Source organism: Caretta caretta, chromosome 16 (genome assembly GCF_965140235.1).
Source record: "Caretta caretta isolate rCarCar2 chromosome 16, rCarCar1.hap1, whole genome shotgun sequence".
Lineage (NCBI taxonomy): Eukaryota > Metazoa > Chordata > Testudines > Cheloniidae > Caretta > Caretta caretta.
The window spans coordinates 15,545,693-15,561,226 of NC_134221.1; the positions used below are offsets into that span (position 1 = coordinate 15,545,693).

At 45.4% G+C, this 15,534-nt stretch overlaps 1 protein-coding gene and 1 long non-coding RNA gene across 8 annotated transcripts in view; one reads left to right on the forward strand and one right to left on the reverse strand.

Annotated features, from left to right (window-relative positions):
- Positions 1-15,534, forward strand: part of PRRC2B (proline rich coiled-coil 2B) — a 68,505-nt gene that overhangs the window by 38,667 nt on the left and 14,304 nt on the right. For 5 of the 7 annotated variants that reach the window (XR_007352958.2, XM_048822368.2, XM_075120467.1 and 2 more), the window contains 10 exons: positions 1,524-1,731; positions 2,874-3,096; positions 3,847-5,913; positions 8,054-8,253; positions 9,263-9,408; positions 12,143-12,284; positions 12,982-13,064; positions 13,733-13,924; positions 14,073-14,267; positions 14,697-14,783. Coding sequence is in view for 6 of the 7 variants with exons in the window: in XM_048822368.2 (XP_048678325.2) it covers positions 1,524-1,731; positions 2,874-3,096; positions 3,847-5,913; positions 8,054-8,253; positions 9,263-9,408; positions 12,143-12,284; positions 12,982-13,064; positions 13,733-13,924; positions 14,073-14,267; positions 14,697-14,783 (3,543 nt within the window). In the remaining variant the exon portion in view is untranslated. The remainder of the gene's footprint in view (positions 1-1,523; positions 1,732-2,873; positions 3,097-3,846; positions 5,914-8,053; positions 8,254-9,262; positions 9,409-12,142; positions 12,285-12,981; positions 13,065-13,732; positions 13,925-14,072; positions 14,268-14,696; positions 14,784-15,534) is intronic. The other 2 variants (XM_048822366.2, XM_048822372.2) reach the window with 2 other exon arrangements.
- LOC142069436 (uncharacterized) overlaps positions 1-15,534 on the reverse strand; it is a 33,216-nt gene that overhangs the window by 2,762 nt on the left and 14,920 nt on the right. The window lies entirely within an intron of this gene.

A 15,534-nucleotide genomic window follows, 5' to 3' on the forward strand; every position in this document is an offset into this window, starting at 1 on the left:
CATAGCACATATGGTGTTAGTTGTGGCTAGCGAAGTATGGTGTGAATCCCACAGAATGGCTAAATGTGGCTGCTGAAATGGCCTACATGTAAGGTTGGTGGAGTGGCTTAGCTTCTAGGGGAAATAAGTTCTCTCTTTTCAAATGTAACTCTTTGATGTGGCCTGATTTTATTGCAGCTGTGGGATGGGTCACTTTGTCCATTATCCTGACTCGGGTTGCCTGGTATTAGTCATTTAGTTTAGAACAAATGAACTGAAGTCTTCAGTGCCTTTGTTATCAGGGAGTCTGTTTAAGTGAAATGTTAGGCTCCCTTTGATGTTCTCCTTGTTGATGATTTGAGTAGCAAGAAGCAAAGATTCCCAAGATTGTAGTGTTTGGTATCTTTTAAAGGCCTTTCACACTTAAGCATACTTGGAATTGAGAGCACATTGTAGAAAAACAACTTACTTAGCTGGTGTCCATGTTCCTGATGCTTATTATTAAAGAGATTTGTCTCTTTAAATACATATTGCTTTTGTTGTTGTCCCTCCCAGCCTCTCTTCTCCTAATGCTGGATCCTGCAGAGAAGTTGTAATCTTGCTCTGGGATACTAAGCTGTAGTGGAAACTCTTATACTGTGACAAACACTCCATGATGATTTCAATGAGGGGTTCAGTGAGAGAAGGAAGCTGACCTTTTAATAAACATTTGCAGCATCTGGTAAACTTTGTAAATATAATTTTTGGTTTTGTTTTTAAATTGAGTCAAGTTTGACGAATAAATATAACTTGTTTTAATTGTTTTTTTTACATTTTGAAGGTTTTTCTCAGAATATAAAATTCCTTCTGTGTGTAGTTTCTACCTGGACTTTTGGCTAAGATCATATGTTAAATCGGATAAATATATGTTATGTTCCTTTATCAGGGGATTGTATCCTGCCCTGTCAGGGTAATAGAATAGGATGACCTCATGGTTGCTTCATCTCTCAGAATAATACATAAGAGAACATTAAAATCTTTTAGTATTTCCTAACTGAACTTATTTCCCTTTTAATGTAATCTATCTGGTTAATAAGTTTTAGTATTAATAGTATTATCTATATGCACTAAATATCAAGTGATCAAATTTCCTCCAGTGAGAAGCAGTATCTACAGTATTTGAACCAGATTAATAAATTATGTTTGAGAGAAAAATGCTGTTAAAAATCTCCTGTGTGTCCAATGTGTTGCTGTGAAATGTAATGCTCTGACCTAGCAGCATCAGGAATACTTGAGAGAAGAAGAGAGCAATTCAGTGTGAGCTGACATGTGCATCTAAAGAAGCACAGGCTGCTCCCTATCAAACCTGGTAGTGAACTGCCCACATCTGTTGTTGCTCCTACCCAAGGTGAAAAGATGCTACGTTCTTTGGTTCTTTTGAGTTTACAGTGCAAGCTTGTGTGCAAGCTGGCCTAGGCCAAAGAAAATGCACTCATGATTCATGGCCTGCTATATTCAAATGTTTGAGGTCTGTGCTAACCTGTCTCATTTTTCTGCCTACCCAGGAGCAGCTGTATAAGATGCAGCACTGGCAGCAACAGCAGGTCTATCCTCCACCGTCCCATTCCCATCCTCAGCGTACGTTCTACCCGCCACACCCTCAGATGCTTGGCTTTGATCCTCGCTGGATGATGATGCCGTCTTACATGGACCCTCGTATGGCTCAGGGCCGCACACCTGTGGATTTTTACCCTTCGGCCCTTCATCCTTCAGGTAAAGTTGTTGGGTTTTTTGTTTTTTTTTCTGTGCTTTCTTACTCTCTGGTGCTATCCTGACTCAGTTTCCGGACCATATCTGTGGCCTTTTTCCTAGAACTTGGATTCATGAGACTGAGAGTTGATAGGACCTTTACGTTCAGTAACCTGGAAAAATTAATTGCAAAGAGCAAGCTACGTTCTTTTGGGTTCTGACTAGTTCCCAGGTGTATAATGCCTTGAGGACTGATCACTTTCCTAAGGTTTCAGGCCACAAAGGAGTGCTGTGCCAGACAAGAGGGTGGGTTTTTGGCTACTGAGATGCAATTTAGGACCCCTGGAGAGGGTGGAGCTATCCCAATTTGCTTTGCCGTCCTGAAATCCTGTCTTCTGCATTACCCAACCTTACCTTGGCCTAGACTTCTCATCCTTGCTTTCTGTTGTCGACCCTCTCCATGGTTTGGGAAGAGTCAAAAGGGAGGTAGGGGACTGATGAATGGGCAGCACTAGGATTTGTACTTGGAGTTTGGGGTGGGATAGGGAATGCCTAAGAATACCTCCACATGTAGTCATGTGCTGCCTGGGGGCTCTCATTTCATAGCAGGGAGAGACCCCCCGCAGGAATGGAGGGGAAGGGTCTGGTGTGGTAGAGAAGGATGGGAAACGGTGGGCTGGAGATGGTTTTACTCACAAAACCTTATTAGATCTCCTAAAGAAAGGTAGGACAAGCCAAAAAGTCCTGCCTCAGGTTATATGCTCCTAGCACTTGTTAATTCTGTATTTAATCTGCCAGAGATGGGCATGTAAACAGTAGGATGAGTAAACCAGTGCCTTATGTTTGTGGTTATTTTGTATTTCTTACCCCCTCTTTCCGCTCCTTGCTCCCAAGCCAGTGAAGTTCTGTATTGCTATGCTTAGGCTTGGCTATGAAAGCCGCTCTAAATAGCGGCCCTAGGGATCCTTGCTTCCCTTTCATTCTGAGGCAGTTGCTTTCCTCTTTATATATCTCTTGATCTCAGTTTTCCTTTTTAAAAGGAGGTTTTCATGGGTGCATTCATCTACCATCCAGGAGGGAGGGCGAGATGACCTGCCCTAAGGCTGTAAACTTCTGCTTGGCTGTGCGCCTCTAGTGTTACGGTTTGAATTCTTTCTTCTGTTCAGGAATCATGAAGCCCATGATTCAGCAGGACTCCATCAATGGGAGTGGCTGTAGGTCTGAAGAGCAGAACTGCCAGCCATCGCTGCAGCAGGAAAGGAAAGCTGCCTCAATGGACCCTGCCTCAGTGTGGGGCCAGGAAAGCTACGCATCTCTGCAGAACAAAGGGTACCCATTACCACATCAAAAACAGACTGAGAACATGAGCGTGGAGGGACTGCATACCAGGTGAGGGCAAAACCATGCCATTCTGCCATGCACACTGTGCTGGAAGCTCCTCTTCCCTTGAAGAGTGGGTTTGGGGTTATCCATAAGACTTAAGAGCAGGAGAAGGTATTTTTGGTTACCTGTGTTCCCTTGAGTGCTGGTACTGTGTAGTGATAGACTAAAACACCATTGAGTTCTTGCATATAAGAAGATTACATCCAGTATGTGTAATCAAAGCTTTATAACTTTAAAAACTAAAGAGACATTAACTGATTCTCATTGCACCTTACCTTTCTGCCCTGAGGCTTTGCAGGAGCTGCCTCAGTGGGGAGAGACAGTTTTTGCTTATGTAGACAGCTGTCAAAAATTCTGGCTAACTCATGGGTGTCTCACTTTTATTTTATTTCATTTTTTAATCATTGGTCCTTACCACTCTGACGACTCTGAATCAAGCTGCTAATTTTGAAATCACTACAAAGATTGGAGGCTGAATCCACATTCAGTTCCTGACTATACCTCCCTTGTTTTTATTTTCTGTGCAGAAACCACTTAGTTTTGTTCATCAGCTCTGTCTGACCGGGTATTGCAGACAGGGGCCATGGCAGATCCATAAATCCAGCAGTGAATTTTACAGGCTTGATCTGTCATGATTTAAAGTAGAAAACTAAACTGCATTTATTTCTTTATTTTTACTGTGTTCAGCCTGGGGACCTGGAGCTGTGCTTCAATCTCATTGACTGACTGACTGACTTTGTTCTGGTTCCTTTTCAGGAGTGACAGCTCTTACTCTGCCTCATCTGGAAGGTCAGAGGGCATAAATGCCCAGCGAGATCTCTTTGAGGAGAGAGGGGAGGAGTACTTAAACACTTTTGACAAGAAGGCCCAAGCTGACTTTGACAGCAGTATATCTTCTCAAAGAATAGGCCAGGATCTTTTGTTTCAGCACCAGGAGGCCGTGCAGGATGCATGCATTTCTGGCACCCGCCATGCAAGCTTACGGTGTTCTCCCCTGGAGTCTGACTTTATACAAGCCGATAAAAAACCTGAGTATAATGGTTGGGACATCAACCATGATCAGAAATCCTTGGAGGCTGCAGCAGAGGCGGATGAAGAAGTGCCCAGGGACGAGCAGTCATTTAGTGCTGACCCATGGAAGAAAGAAGGTGCTGCCAGCAAGCAACCTGCTGAAGGGACGGATTGGGCTCCTGAGAACAGAAACACCAACAATCAGCACCAGGAGCAAATGGGGAGGACCCGGAGATCAGGCCCAATTAAAAAACCAGTCCTGAAAGCCCTCAAGGTTGAGGAGAAGGAGAAAGAGCAGGAGAAGATTAAACTAGAAGGAGAAGAGATCTCCCATCCAGCAAAAGAGAAAGCACCTGTCTATAAGGTGGAGAATGATACAGAAGATTCATCAACCTTGCTAAAGTCCACTCATTACCTGCTGGACGAAAAGGGTTCTTCCCAAGCTAGCTTCTCCCAAGATGCTGAGAAATCTCAGGAGGAAGAGGAGGAGGAGGAGGAAGAGGAGGAGAAGACTGAAAGGGCATGGGAGAATAAGCTTTCCAGAGAGTCTAATGACCTCCCTCCCACAAAAAGAAACAACTGGATCTTTATCGATGAGGAGCAAGCCTTTGGTGGGAGAGGCCAAGGCCGAGGGAGAGGCAGAGGCTTTAGAGAGTTCACTTTCAGAGGCCGTGGCACTGCCGTTGGTGGCAGGGGTGTCTATAACAACCAAAGAAGCAGCAGAGGGCGGGGCCTGCGGGAGTTCAATCAGCCGGAAGACTTCCCGAGGGGCAAGCCCAGGCGTAGGATTGCTAGCGAGACACATAGTGAAGGTTCTGAGTACGAGGAGCTCCCCAAGCGACGCCGGCAGAGGGGTTCTGAAAACAGCAATGAAAGCTCTCTCCTAGAGAGGGAGGAGAGTGACCTGAAGAAGGGAGACTTCAAAGATTCTTGGCGGTCCAATAAAATCTACTCTGATGATCACAGCAGCCTGGATGCCAAGGTGAGGGCCCCGAGAGCCTTTGGGAGGTCGCTGCCCCCACGACTGAGCAACTCTGGGTACGGGCGAAGAGGCTTCATGGCAAAGGAGCCTTCTCAGTGGCAGGGCAGAAGCGGGGGAACCACATGGCAGGAGTACAGCCACTGCCCTTCATCAGACACTTTTGGGATCAGGCGACAGTCTGACAGGGACTATATCCAAGATTCTTACAAGCACGTGGACTCCTTCACTGGCCGGGGTTTTGAGGAGAATCACATTGACAACCGAAGGCCCTTGTTCCAGGAGGATTACACTGCAGATCAAGAGAACATAGAAAACAGGCCATTCAGGAGGCGGCGTCCCCCTCGACAAGACAAGCCACCCCGGTTCAGGCGCCTGAGACAAGAGAGAGAATCTGTCGGCCAGTGGAACCCCGAGGAAGGTGGAACCAGCCTGTTGCCCAGCCAGTGGCCTGGGAGACCCAAGCTGACCACGGTGGAGAAGAACGGTGTCTCTGGCCAGAGGTCTCCTGAGCTGTCCTATCAGAACTCGTCAGATCATGCCAATGAGGAGTGGGAGACAGCGTCCGAAAGCAGTGACTTCAGTGAGAGGCGGGAGAGGCGTGACGGTGTTTTGGAGAGTGAAGCGCAGCTGGATGGCAGCCTTGCCAGTGGCAGCTTGGGAGAGAAGAGAGAATTGGCAAAAAGGAGTTTCTCAAGCCAGAGGCCCCTTATGGACAGACAGAGCCGTAAGGCTGAACCAGCAGGGTTTGGGGAGCAATTGGTAAGGGCCAGTGGAGGAGCTGCTTCCCGGTTTGAGAGCCAGCAGAATGGGATGCTAATGAAAAGCAAAAGGTAAACTCAAAGTCTGACGTACAACAGGTGCTCTGTGCATGCGTGTCATGCAAATATCCCTGTGGCAAACTGGACTTGCAGGCAAGAAGGGGTTGACTCATGCAGAGATGTTGGCTGTGCTTCCTTTCATCACACACAGATGACTTTTAGCACCAGTTATCCATCTGTGTGGTGGTCATTGGCTTCACAAACATGTATATACATTTTGAGCCTGCTGCACCTCTGATGCCTTTGCTAGAACACTACTTGTGGGGGGAGTTCCAGCTTGTCTTTGTTTCAGAAGAGTGGTTGGTAATGGCTGTGCTGCCTGAGCTGCCACCCTTCTTTAACCTCTTTAAATCCTATAATGCAACGGCAGATCACGCTTGTGCCATCCCATCAATTCAAGTGCTAGAGGGTTAACAGAGACATCTTGGTCACAGACTCCAAATTCTCCAACCCTCCTCCAGTGAATCCCAGCTGGGGTATGACCTGGCAGTGGTGGAAAGTTGGGAAGGCTTGTTTCCTCTGGAATAACCTGATGGGAATGCAGAGGTGAAATGTCATTTATTTAAGTAGATTTCTCTACTTCAAAGCTTTTCTTGATGCATTGCAGTAGCTGTGGCTTGTGCGCAGTGTGGGGAGTTCCTGGGTCTAGCTATGCTTGAATAGACTTTTTCAAAACCATTGTTGCTGCTTGGCGATGAATGGAAGGCAGCACTCCTTTCAGAGAAACGAGTGCTGCATGGTATGGACCCGCTGGTCAGAATACTCCCGTGAATACTTACTTGGGTTTAAACCAAAGTCTACTGGGGATTAGGAGGTTCCTTGCAGCTTCCTCTGAAACATCTGGTGGTGGCCATTGTTGGAGACAGGATACTGGACCAGGTAGACCTCCAGACTGGCAATTCCTATGTGATCTCTTTTTCTTAGCAATAGCTTTTGGAAATACAGGCCTCCTGAAGATTGAACAGATGCATTGTATTGGAATTAAAGCTTTGAAGTAGACCAGCGGTTCTCAAACTTCATTGCACCGTGACTCCCTTCTGACAACTAAAATTACTGCATGACCCTAGGACAGGGGGGACTGAAGCCTGAGCCCACCCGAGCCCTGCCACCCCAGGCCGTGGGGCCTGTGCAAAGCCAAAGCTCGAGCCCCACCACCCCAGGCAGAAGGGCCAAAGCCGAAACCTGAGCCCTGCCTCCCAGGGCTTTAGCCTTTCGACTTCAGCTTTGGCCCTGGGCCCCACCAAGTCTAGCCCTGGTGACTCTATTAAAATGGGGTCGCAACCCACTTTGCGTCCCGACCCACAGTTTGAGAACCCTGAAGTAGATAATTCATGCTTTGATGACACTACTTGATTGTTTTTTCCCCCCGGCTAATTATTAGCAAGTTGCTCCATAATTACAGAATAATGGTTATGCTGAGATACTAGTAAAAGGGACTGCATGTGTGGTGGGAACTGTACTCAGGTGAAAAGAGAAGTGAGGGAAAGTGGGAGGGGGAGACAGATGTGCTGCTAAATATTGCTGCTTTTTAAACCAGATTTTTTTTTCTCCCTATCGTGCTGCTAATCCTCTGCACTTCTTCTCTTCAGCTTCCCAGTGCCCCTTGTCAGTTGAGCTGTAGGGAATGATGTGTAGCCTGATGGTCAGAGGTGTGAAGAATTGCCCAGAGAAATAATTTGGAAGAGGCATTTTTTGGCTCCGTGTTTCTCTCTTTCTTGCCTCCCTTTCCCTCTCAGCCACCTAGCTGACCCTGCTGGAAAATATGCATTTATTGTAAAGAGAATTCAAGGAAACTTTAAAGCTTTTGTACAAGGGTAGTAGACATTGGTAGCACGAGCACACACAGAGAGAGAGATAGGCCTGTAAATCTTCCTGTGAGACAAGCTAAGAGTACAAACCGTGTGCAAGTTCACCATTGCAAATGCTGTTGTTTTGTTTCCATCCCATTTCCCACAACAGTGTTCTCATAATCAGGCTTTTGCTCTAAAGCAGCATCTACATCAATTGAGAGTGGGGGGGCTTGGGGAAGGGAAAAGTGCAGGTTGCCCAGCTTGGTTAAAAACGTAGTTAGGAGAAGCTAACCCATTTGTGTTTTCCCCCCCTACCTGCCTTGTCCTTTTGAACCTAATCCCCTTCTCTCCTTTTCTCTCAGATCTCCAGAAGAAGGTGGGGGCCTGGGTAACGCCAAAAGTGGGAGCAGCCACTCTGTTTACAGCCTAGAGAGATCATCGTGCACCAGCTCAGAGAGTGCTGAGGGGCCAGGTAAAAAGCAGGAAAAAGAGCCTAAATCCACAGCCCAGAGACCAAGTGAAAAGGGAGAGACCATGTCACAGTTCGAGTTGAATTATGGAAGTAAGTGTCTAATTTAGTTTGTCTCCTTAAAGGGATGCTATCCAGTTAAACATCACATTCCAATGTCTTCCTTTCTGTTACTGGTAACACCAAGCATGATTCAAACTGAAGTCATTTTAAATGTCAGGTTTATTCTTTTCTCTCCATTTATTTATAACAACAAATTTCCGGTGGAATTGACCAAAAAATATTATGGAAACATTTCTACTCGTCTTAAGTATTTGCAAAAGCTTTTAATGTTTTCATTAAGACCCAGTTTTGAGCCAAACTTGATGTTGGTGTCCCTTTAACATTTCTTCTGTGGGAAGAGTTAGGGGAGTGCTTATAGAAATGTCTCTCTCTACACAGCGTTACAGTCTATCTCAAGTCAAGAGTAAAAAATAGTCTGGTTGGTTGGAGAGAAGTTGAGAAACCATAGCCATCTAAAGCAGAGGAGTGTGATCTGAGCTCAGGACTGAAAGTCAACTGAGTTCCAACCCTGGTTCTGATACTGGCTCTCTGTGGCCTTAGGCAAGTCACTTAACCTCAGGGTTAATAATCCTTCAGGGGTGGGTTGTAAAGGTTAATCAGTTAATCCTTGTACAGCACTTTAAAGACTGTGGGTTAAATTTTCAAAAGCACTTAAGTCACTTTTGAAAATGGGACTTAGGCTCCTAACTCTTGGGTTCTTTTGAAAATGTTACCCAGTGCTATGTAATTCAGCATTAGGGGGAGTTTCTGGGTTATTCTCTAGAGTTAATGCCGTTGGTGTCATATGGAAAGCCCAGATTTTGGCTGCCGGTCCCAGGCTGTTATTCTCGAGGCCAGGGATAGTGTGCTCAGATTCCATTGGAGAGAAGTGATGCAAGGCACTTCAGAGTAACCCTGCCGGTAGATATCAACAGGCTGCTGTTGTCTAGTTTCTAAAGTAAATTTAAGTTGATGTTGGCTAAGCTATTTCACTCCTTAGCTTGGATCCCTTTTGGAATACATTTTTAAACAACCTTTTTAAACCGTAAATCTTGTTCAGATGCCATCATTGACAATCGGGTTTCAAGCACAGCAGAAGAGAATGAAGTGGGCTCTCTCGTAGGAGAAGGCTTCATTGAGGTCCTCACTAAGAAGCAACGCCGCTTGCTGGAAGAGGAACGTAGGAAGAAAGAACAAGCTGCCCAGGTGAGGAGTGGGAGTTGGGAATATGGAACACAGCCTGATCCCCCGTAAAGCCTGCAGTGGTCTGAGAAGGAGAGGCGCACAAATACACACTCAGAACGTTTTTGAGAAAGTAGCAGCATGTGTGGTTAGACTAACCCTCACAGTATTAGGCATAGAAAATGTGATTTGTAGCTGGACAGGGGAAGTTAGCCTGTAAGCAACATCCTGTAGCTTTCTGGCTGTTGCTATGTTTACTTTGGCTCCCAAAGCTTTTGCTGGCTGTTTCTTTTGTTACTAATACGCAGCTTGGCATGCAAATGAGTGAGCAGACCCAAAGAAGGGATTTTGTAAAACTTCACACAACACACAGTCAACCTGTGGAACTCATTGCCAGGAAATGTTGTGAAGGCCAAAACTATAGCATTAGTTAAGTTCATGGAGGAGATAGGTGTATCAATGGGCAATTAGCTAAGATGGTCAGGTATGCAACCCCAGCCTCTGATTGCTAGAAACTAGGAGTGGACCACAAGGGATGGATCATTCAGAGATTGCCTGTTCCATTCATTCCCTCCAAAGCATTTGGCATTGGCCACTGTTGGAAGACAGGATACTGGGCTAGATGGACCATTGGTCTGACTCAGTATGGCTGTTCTTACTTATGTTCTTAGGTCTGGGTGGGTAAATTGAGCATTTCTTCTTCCATTTGGAAATGCTTATACGGGAATTGTGGGAGTAGGCCAGTTTTCCTCTTAGGCTGACAGTTGAACAATCTTTCTTTAAAGGTAGAGTTCTTAAGTCCAGATCAGAGCTTCTCAGCAGGCGTTGACTAACAAAAGCTCACTTTCCCAGATTAAGGTTTTGTACTTATCTCCTGAACAGTAAGATTTTATCTGGCTAGGAGGCAGCAGAAATACACATACAGAAGGGTGGTTCCAGGATTAAAATAATAATTTGTAGCCAGACCATTTTTAGGGACTTAAATGTCCCTTTTCTAACTGCTCATTAACCCTTAAGCAGTGTTCTGAGACTGGATTGCTATGGCTGAATTGTTAGTCAGGGTCTTCTGTCAGTGTAAATGATGTTCCAATGGATCCTTCTGACCCTTCTACTACTCTGTTCTTGAGGAGTGGAGTATGAAGAGACATATCTAAACTGATACGCTGAAGAAAGGCTCTGATTGCTCCCATCACCATCTCTCCAGTCTCCCATTGTAGAGAGTTTGTACATCAAGAACTGGAAACAAGCACCGTATGAAACTCCTTGGTGACTCTAAATGAGGAGGAATTGCAAACACTAGTGAGGACCGAAATACAAAGGGGCCTGGAGTTTGTCTATGTTACAAAACGTTATTGTGTTTGACCATGATTGTGAAGAATAATGACATGATTCTAACCACAACTCATTGGTCCATATGGACCAGGATAAATTGGGTTCAGTATTGTGTTAGCTAATTGTGATTAAACTGCAGGGTGATGCTATGCAGAACACAGTTTATCCTGGTCTATACGGACTACCAACTCGGGCCAACATTGTGTCCTGTGACTTGCTTGTATTTCAATATTTTACCACCTTTGAATACTATTCTCCAATCCCTTAAAAGGAGTAGAAACATGGGCATTAAGCACCAAAATGAAATTCAGCTTGGAAAACTGCAGGCTAATACATTTGATGGGAGAGGGGAATAATCCAAACCACAACTATTCAGTAGAAGGAAGAATTATGGGAAGCAATAATGCTAAAAGTGAACAGCCCATTCCTGGAGTTCTGCAGAAAAGACAAGTGCAGTTATGGGCTCTGTATGCCCAGGTACCATGTCATAGGATGGAGAGGGAATAGCTTCCCTGGGGTGCAGCTGTACCTGGAATATTGTGTGCAGTTCTGGGCACAGTATTGACCAGAAAGACAAACTGAAGAGAACTCTAACAAATTTGTTGTTTTTTTAGGTGACTAGAGGAATTGAGGAAAGATTTAGGAGCAAACTTTGTATAGCTTGGCTAAGTGACGACTAAAGGTGCAATGGAGACATGAATCTAGAAGTATTTGAAGACTGTAAATTCTGCGGAGAGGGAGAATTTATTTTAGCATAAATGGGGATCTAACTAGGAGTGGAAGGATTAAATTCAGCAATAAAATGTTATTGGGAAATACTTTGAGACAGTCAGATCTATTGTGTGGTGTGTTATCAAGAGATGTGATAGAAGCCTAGTTCCTTGGTGCATTTAAAATTAGGCTAGAAAGAGTCTGAGTGAATGTGCAATAGGGAACAATCCTGCAGTGTCAAGGAGATGTGCTAGGTAAACTAACAGCTGGTTTCCTCTCTGGTGTCTGATTCAGTGAATTATCAGTCTCTTTTTTACTGTGAACTAGTGAATTGATCCTGCTGTGTCAACAGGACTGGGGAAGGATTAAGGAAAAATCTGAGTTGGAGGTTTAATTTTTTTTTTGCCTGTCCTTCTCCCTGCTGCTGAAGCCAGCCGTTCTTAATAAATACTGAAGAGCTCTTCTTCAGCATTCCTGCTGTGCCACCACAGCGGGCCTCCCAGCAGCAGCTGGAGACAGGAAACAAAACACTGTGGCAATCTCCTCTTATGGTGTCCCTTGCTGGGATTGTTTTGGTAAAGGCAGCCCCAAGCTTGGATAACTCCGGGGGGGCACATCTGCTTCAAGAGCTAAATAAAAGCCTGGAAAAGAAGCCTGTCAGCAGCAGGTTAACCTGAATCAGTAGCAGGTCTTATAGCCTGAACCTCTCTCTCAGGGACCAACCAAAGGACGTGTCCTTCAGTCTCGTATCCCGCCTCGATTTGCAAAGAAGCAGAACAGTATGTGCCTGGAGCAAGGCGATGTAACTGTATCTGGAAGCAGCCTGGGCACAGAGATCTGGGAGAGCAATAGTCCAGGTAAGAGAGGGTCTCCATTATTTGCCAGCACTGGGACACTTCATCATTATGGATCTGGGAATCCTTTCATGTTGAGGGGGAAGGGTGAGTGTGTGCATACGTGCCTGAAGGAGAAGGGCTTCATCTACATTCCACCCTGAATCCAGAGGGGAAAGGGACGTAGCAGATCTTCTGGGCTCATGCGTACAAGACATTGCTGTTAAGATCATCATCCTCCCACTGCTCTGACCATGTCACCCTTCTGTTCAAATCCCTTCCCTGGTTTCTTCTTGTACCATATCAAATTCTATCTCCTTGACCTTATCTTCTAGGCCCTGCACAATTCTAGCTGATCTACATCCTGGTTCTAATTTCTTCCACGTTCTCATCCTCTTGCTCCCTGTGGCCCTGAGCCTTCATCCAGACTGTTTTCTCTGTACCCTTCTCCCACTGTGCTTCTCTGAAAAGCCTCCCCCTTTCATCCTTCTAACTTTCACTTCTCCCTGAAAATCTTTCCACCTCCTCTCTCACTTCATACTTTGTCTTACTTGCATTGGAGTGCCCTGGCTCAGCCTGTCTGTCCTGGAGTGTAAACATTTTGGGGCAATGAATGTGTCTTGCCCTGTTTTTATAAGTAGAATGTGAATTCACAGTACTATATAAATGATGTGCTCTATGCTCCATTTCAAGCATCTGAATCTTGTCTCTGCTCTTCCAGCCCTCTCTGTTCAGTCACCTGGCAGCGATTCCTGGAGCAAGCCTGTAAATGCCTTTAATGGCACTGAATCCAGTTCCACTGAGGTAAGGGGCAGCTAATCTACTGTTCAAGTGTTGTGTGATGTGTATATATAAAATATTCATGTTAGGTGGCTCACGCTTCTCATTGCTGCTATCGCGTTTAGCAGGTCTGTTAGCTCTCCTTGTGCAGTTTTAAATTGACTGTCCACAATTCTGATTAAGCATGGTGCTGTTCTAAAATGGTGGGACAAATTGTGCTCTGTTACACGTAGGTGTAAATCCAGAGTAACTGCATTGTAAAACTCAGAATTGCACTCCTAACTGGGAGCAGAGCATGGCCCAGTATGTGGAATTGTGTTTGTGTGCCTCACACCTGTGAGAAGTGTGTCGCTGTAATGTAGTGTGGATGTCTCTGAATGCTGCAGTGACCTTTCACCTGTAGAGACCGGAGTTCAAATCTGGTTTGGGTCATAAGTGAAATGAGTTTGGCAGTCTCAGCATAGTAGCCACGTGGGGCATTTTTCATTGTTCTAAAGCTGCAGTGGGATTGGTGACCTGGATGGTTTCTGCTTCAGGGTAGCCTAGAGCTGGAATAGCAAGGGGCACTGCAGGTTAGGACTTACTCCTTGATAGCTGTGGTTGGAAAATGGGAACACGTTCTCGCTGTTGTATTTCTCCCTGTGGAGTTGGGTTTGAATCTGGGGCTTTAACACATTTCGTGCTTTGCATAGCAGGGTTTTAAAGGCAGCCAGGGGGATAGTGGCATTGACTTGAGTGCGGAGTCTCGGGAATCTTCCGCTACCTCCTCTCAGCGCAGTTCTCCGTATGGCACCCTCAAACCAGAGGAGATGAATGGGGCTGGCCTGGTGGACCCAAAAGCTGACTGCCAGAAGGAGCAAGTTCAGAAGCAATCTGATAAAAAGGTAATCTGGATTTGCAGCCAAGCCAGAGCACGTAGCGACTGGTACCAGAGACCTTGTGAAATTGGGTTTTTGTTTTTTCATAGCATTTTTAAGGTAGAGATCGGGTTATTCAGTCTTTGTGTCTCAGCCTCTCTGCTTTCCCATCAAGGATTCAGATCAAGGCTCAGGACAGAACAAGGAACACAAGCCCGGACCAATCGGCAATGAACGCTCCCTGAAAAACAGAAAGGGTTCGGAGGGAACGGAACGGCTGGAAGGGAATATCCCCCCTGTTAATGGGGTGGAAATTCACGTGGACTCAGTTCTTCCTGTGCCACCCATTGAATTTGGAGTAAATCCTAAAGTGAGGATTGAATTTAATTTTATCTTCTTGGTGGTTTGAAATCCCTCTTGTGAGCTTGTAGAGATGCAAAAGGTGGTTTAGCCAGAAGGATTATCTAGGGCAAGCTTCTAGCACGTGCACTGTAGATTTGCCTTATAGATTTCATTACTGACACAAACCAGGTTCTCAAGATGTCTTGGTAGATATTTATTATCCTGAATGGGGTGGGGACAGTAAGGGAGAAATTAAGGCCTGTTGTCCTGTGTATGCCATCAGGGATGCCTGTCGCTGAGTATGGAGAGCTATTTCGTTCTTGTCCGTCAGTAAATTTTGCTGAAAGAAAATCTTTAGTTTCTATCATCATGATCCAGGTAAATGTTCACTAATCAGGAGCAACTTACAGGGGGCCCTTGGGCCTGGATTTGAATGGTGCTTGTTGCCTTTTTTCAGGACTCTGACTTTAGTTTGCCACCTGGCTCTGTCTCCAGTACTGCGGCTAACCCTGTCACCAAACTGCAGGATGCCTTGGCCGGTAATGTAAGTAAATCTTCATTATTGAAATGGAAAAAAACATATTTATTTGCAACTGGTTTGATGTTGAACGCTGTAGTACCCACTTACATGGTTTAAAAACAGCAGTGAACATACAGGCCCTGTCTCTCAAAAATTTTTGATAAAATCAGTGCCTGGTTAGCTCAGACACACCCAAGCCTTTAAACAGTGACTCAAACACCATTCATCAGCCTGTGTAAAGTAAAAAGGCTTGCATATGTCAGAGGTCACCAAATTCCCCTCTTTGGGGCACCTGCGGGGGAGGGGAAGACCAGCAAAGTTGCTTAGAGAGTCCTGTTGCTGGACCTGGAAAGTGGAGTTCTAGCCACTGGCTGCCAGAGTGCTCAGGGTGTTGTCTTTGCCACTGGCTTCTGCTCTCTGTGGTTCACTATTAGCCAGCGAGGTTCCATGCGCTTTTAGAGCTCATAATAAAATGGGTAGATGACTGGAGAACAGACTGTTAAAAGAAAATGGATTGAGAGCCCAGTATCTGCTTGCGGTTCAGTTGTGTTCAGTGATTTAAACAAAAAACTTCCTCTGAAAAATCTTTATTTTGTAGCCCCTTGTATTTCTTGGAGGTTTGCCATTTTTTTCCTTACAAGTGTTTTATATAAGCAGACTTACTCTGCTATTTACATAGGTTCACCCAGTGTGGAAGGAAAAACACTCTTTACAGCTGGTGCTACTGTGTACCAAATTCAGCTCTGGTGTAAGTACAAGTGCAGCTCCATGGAGA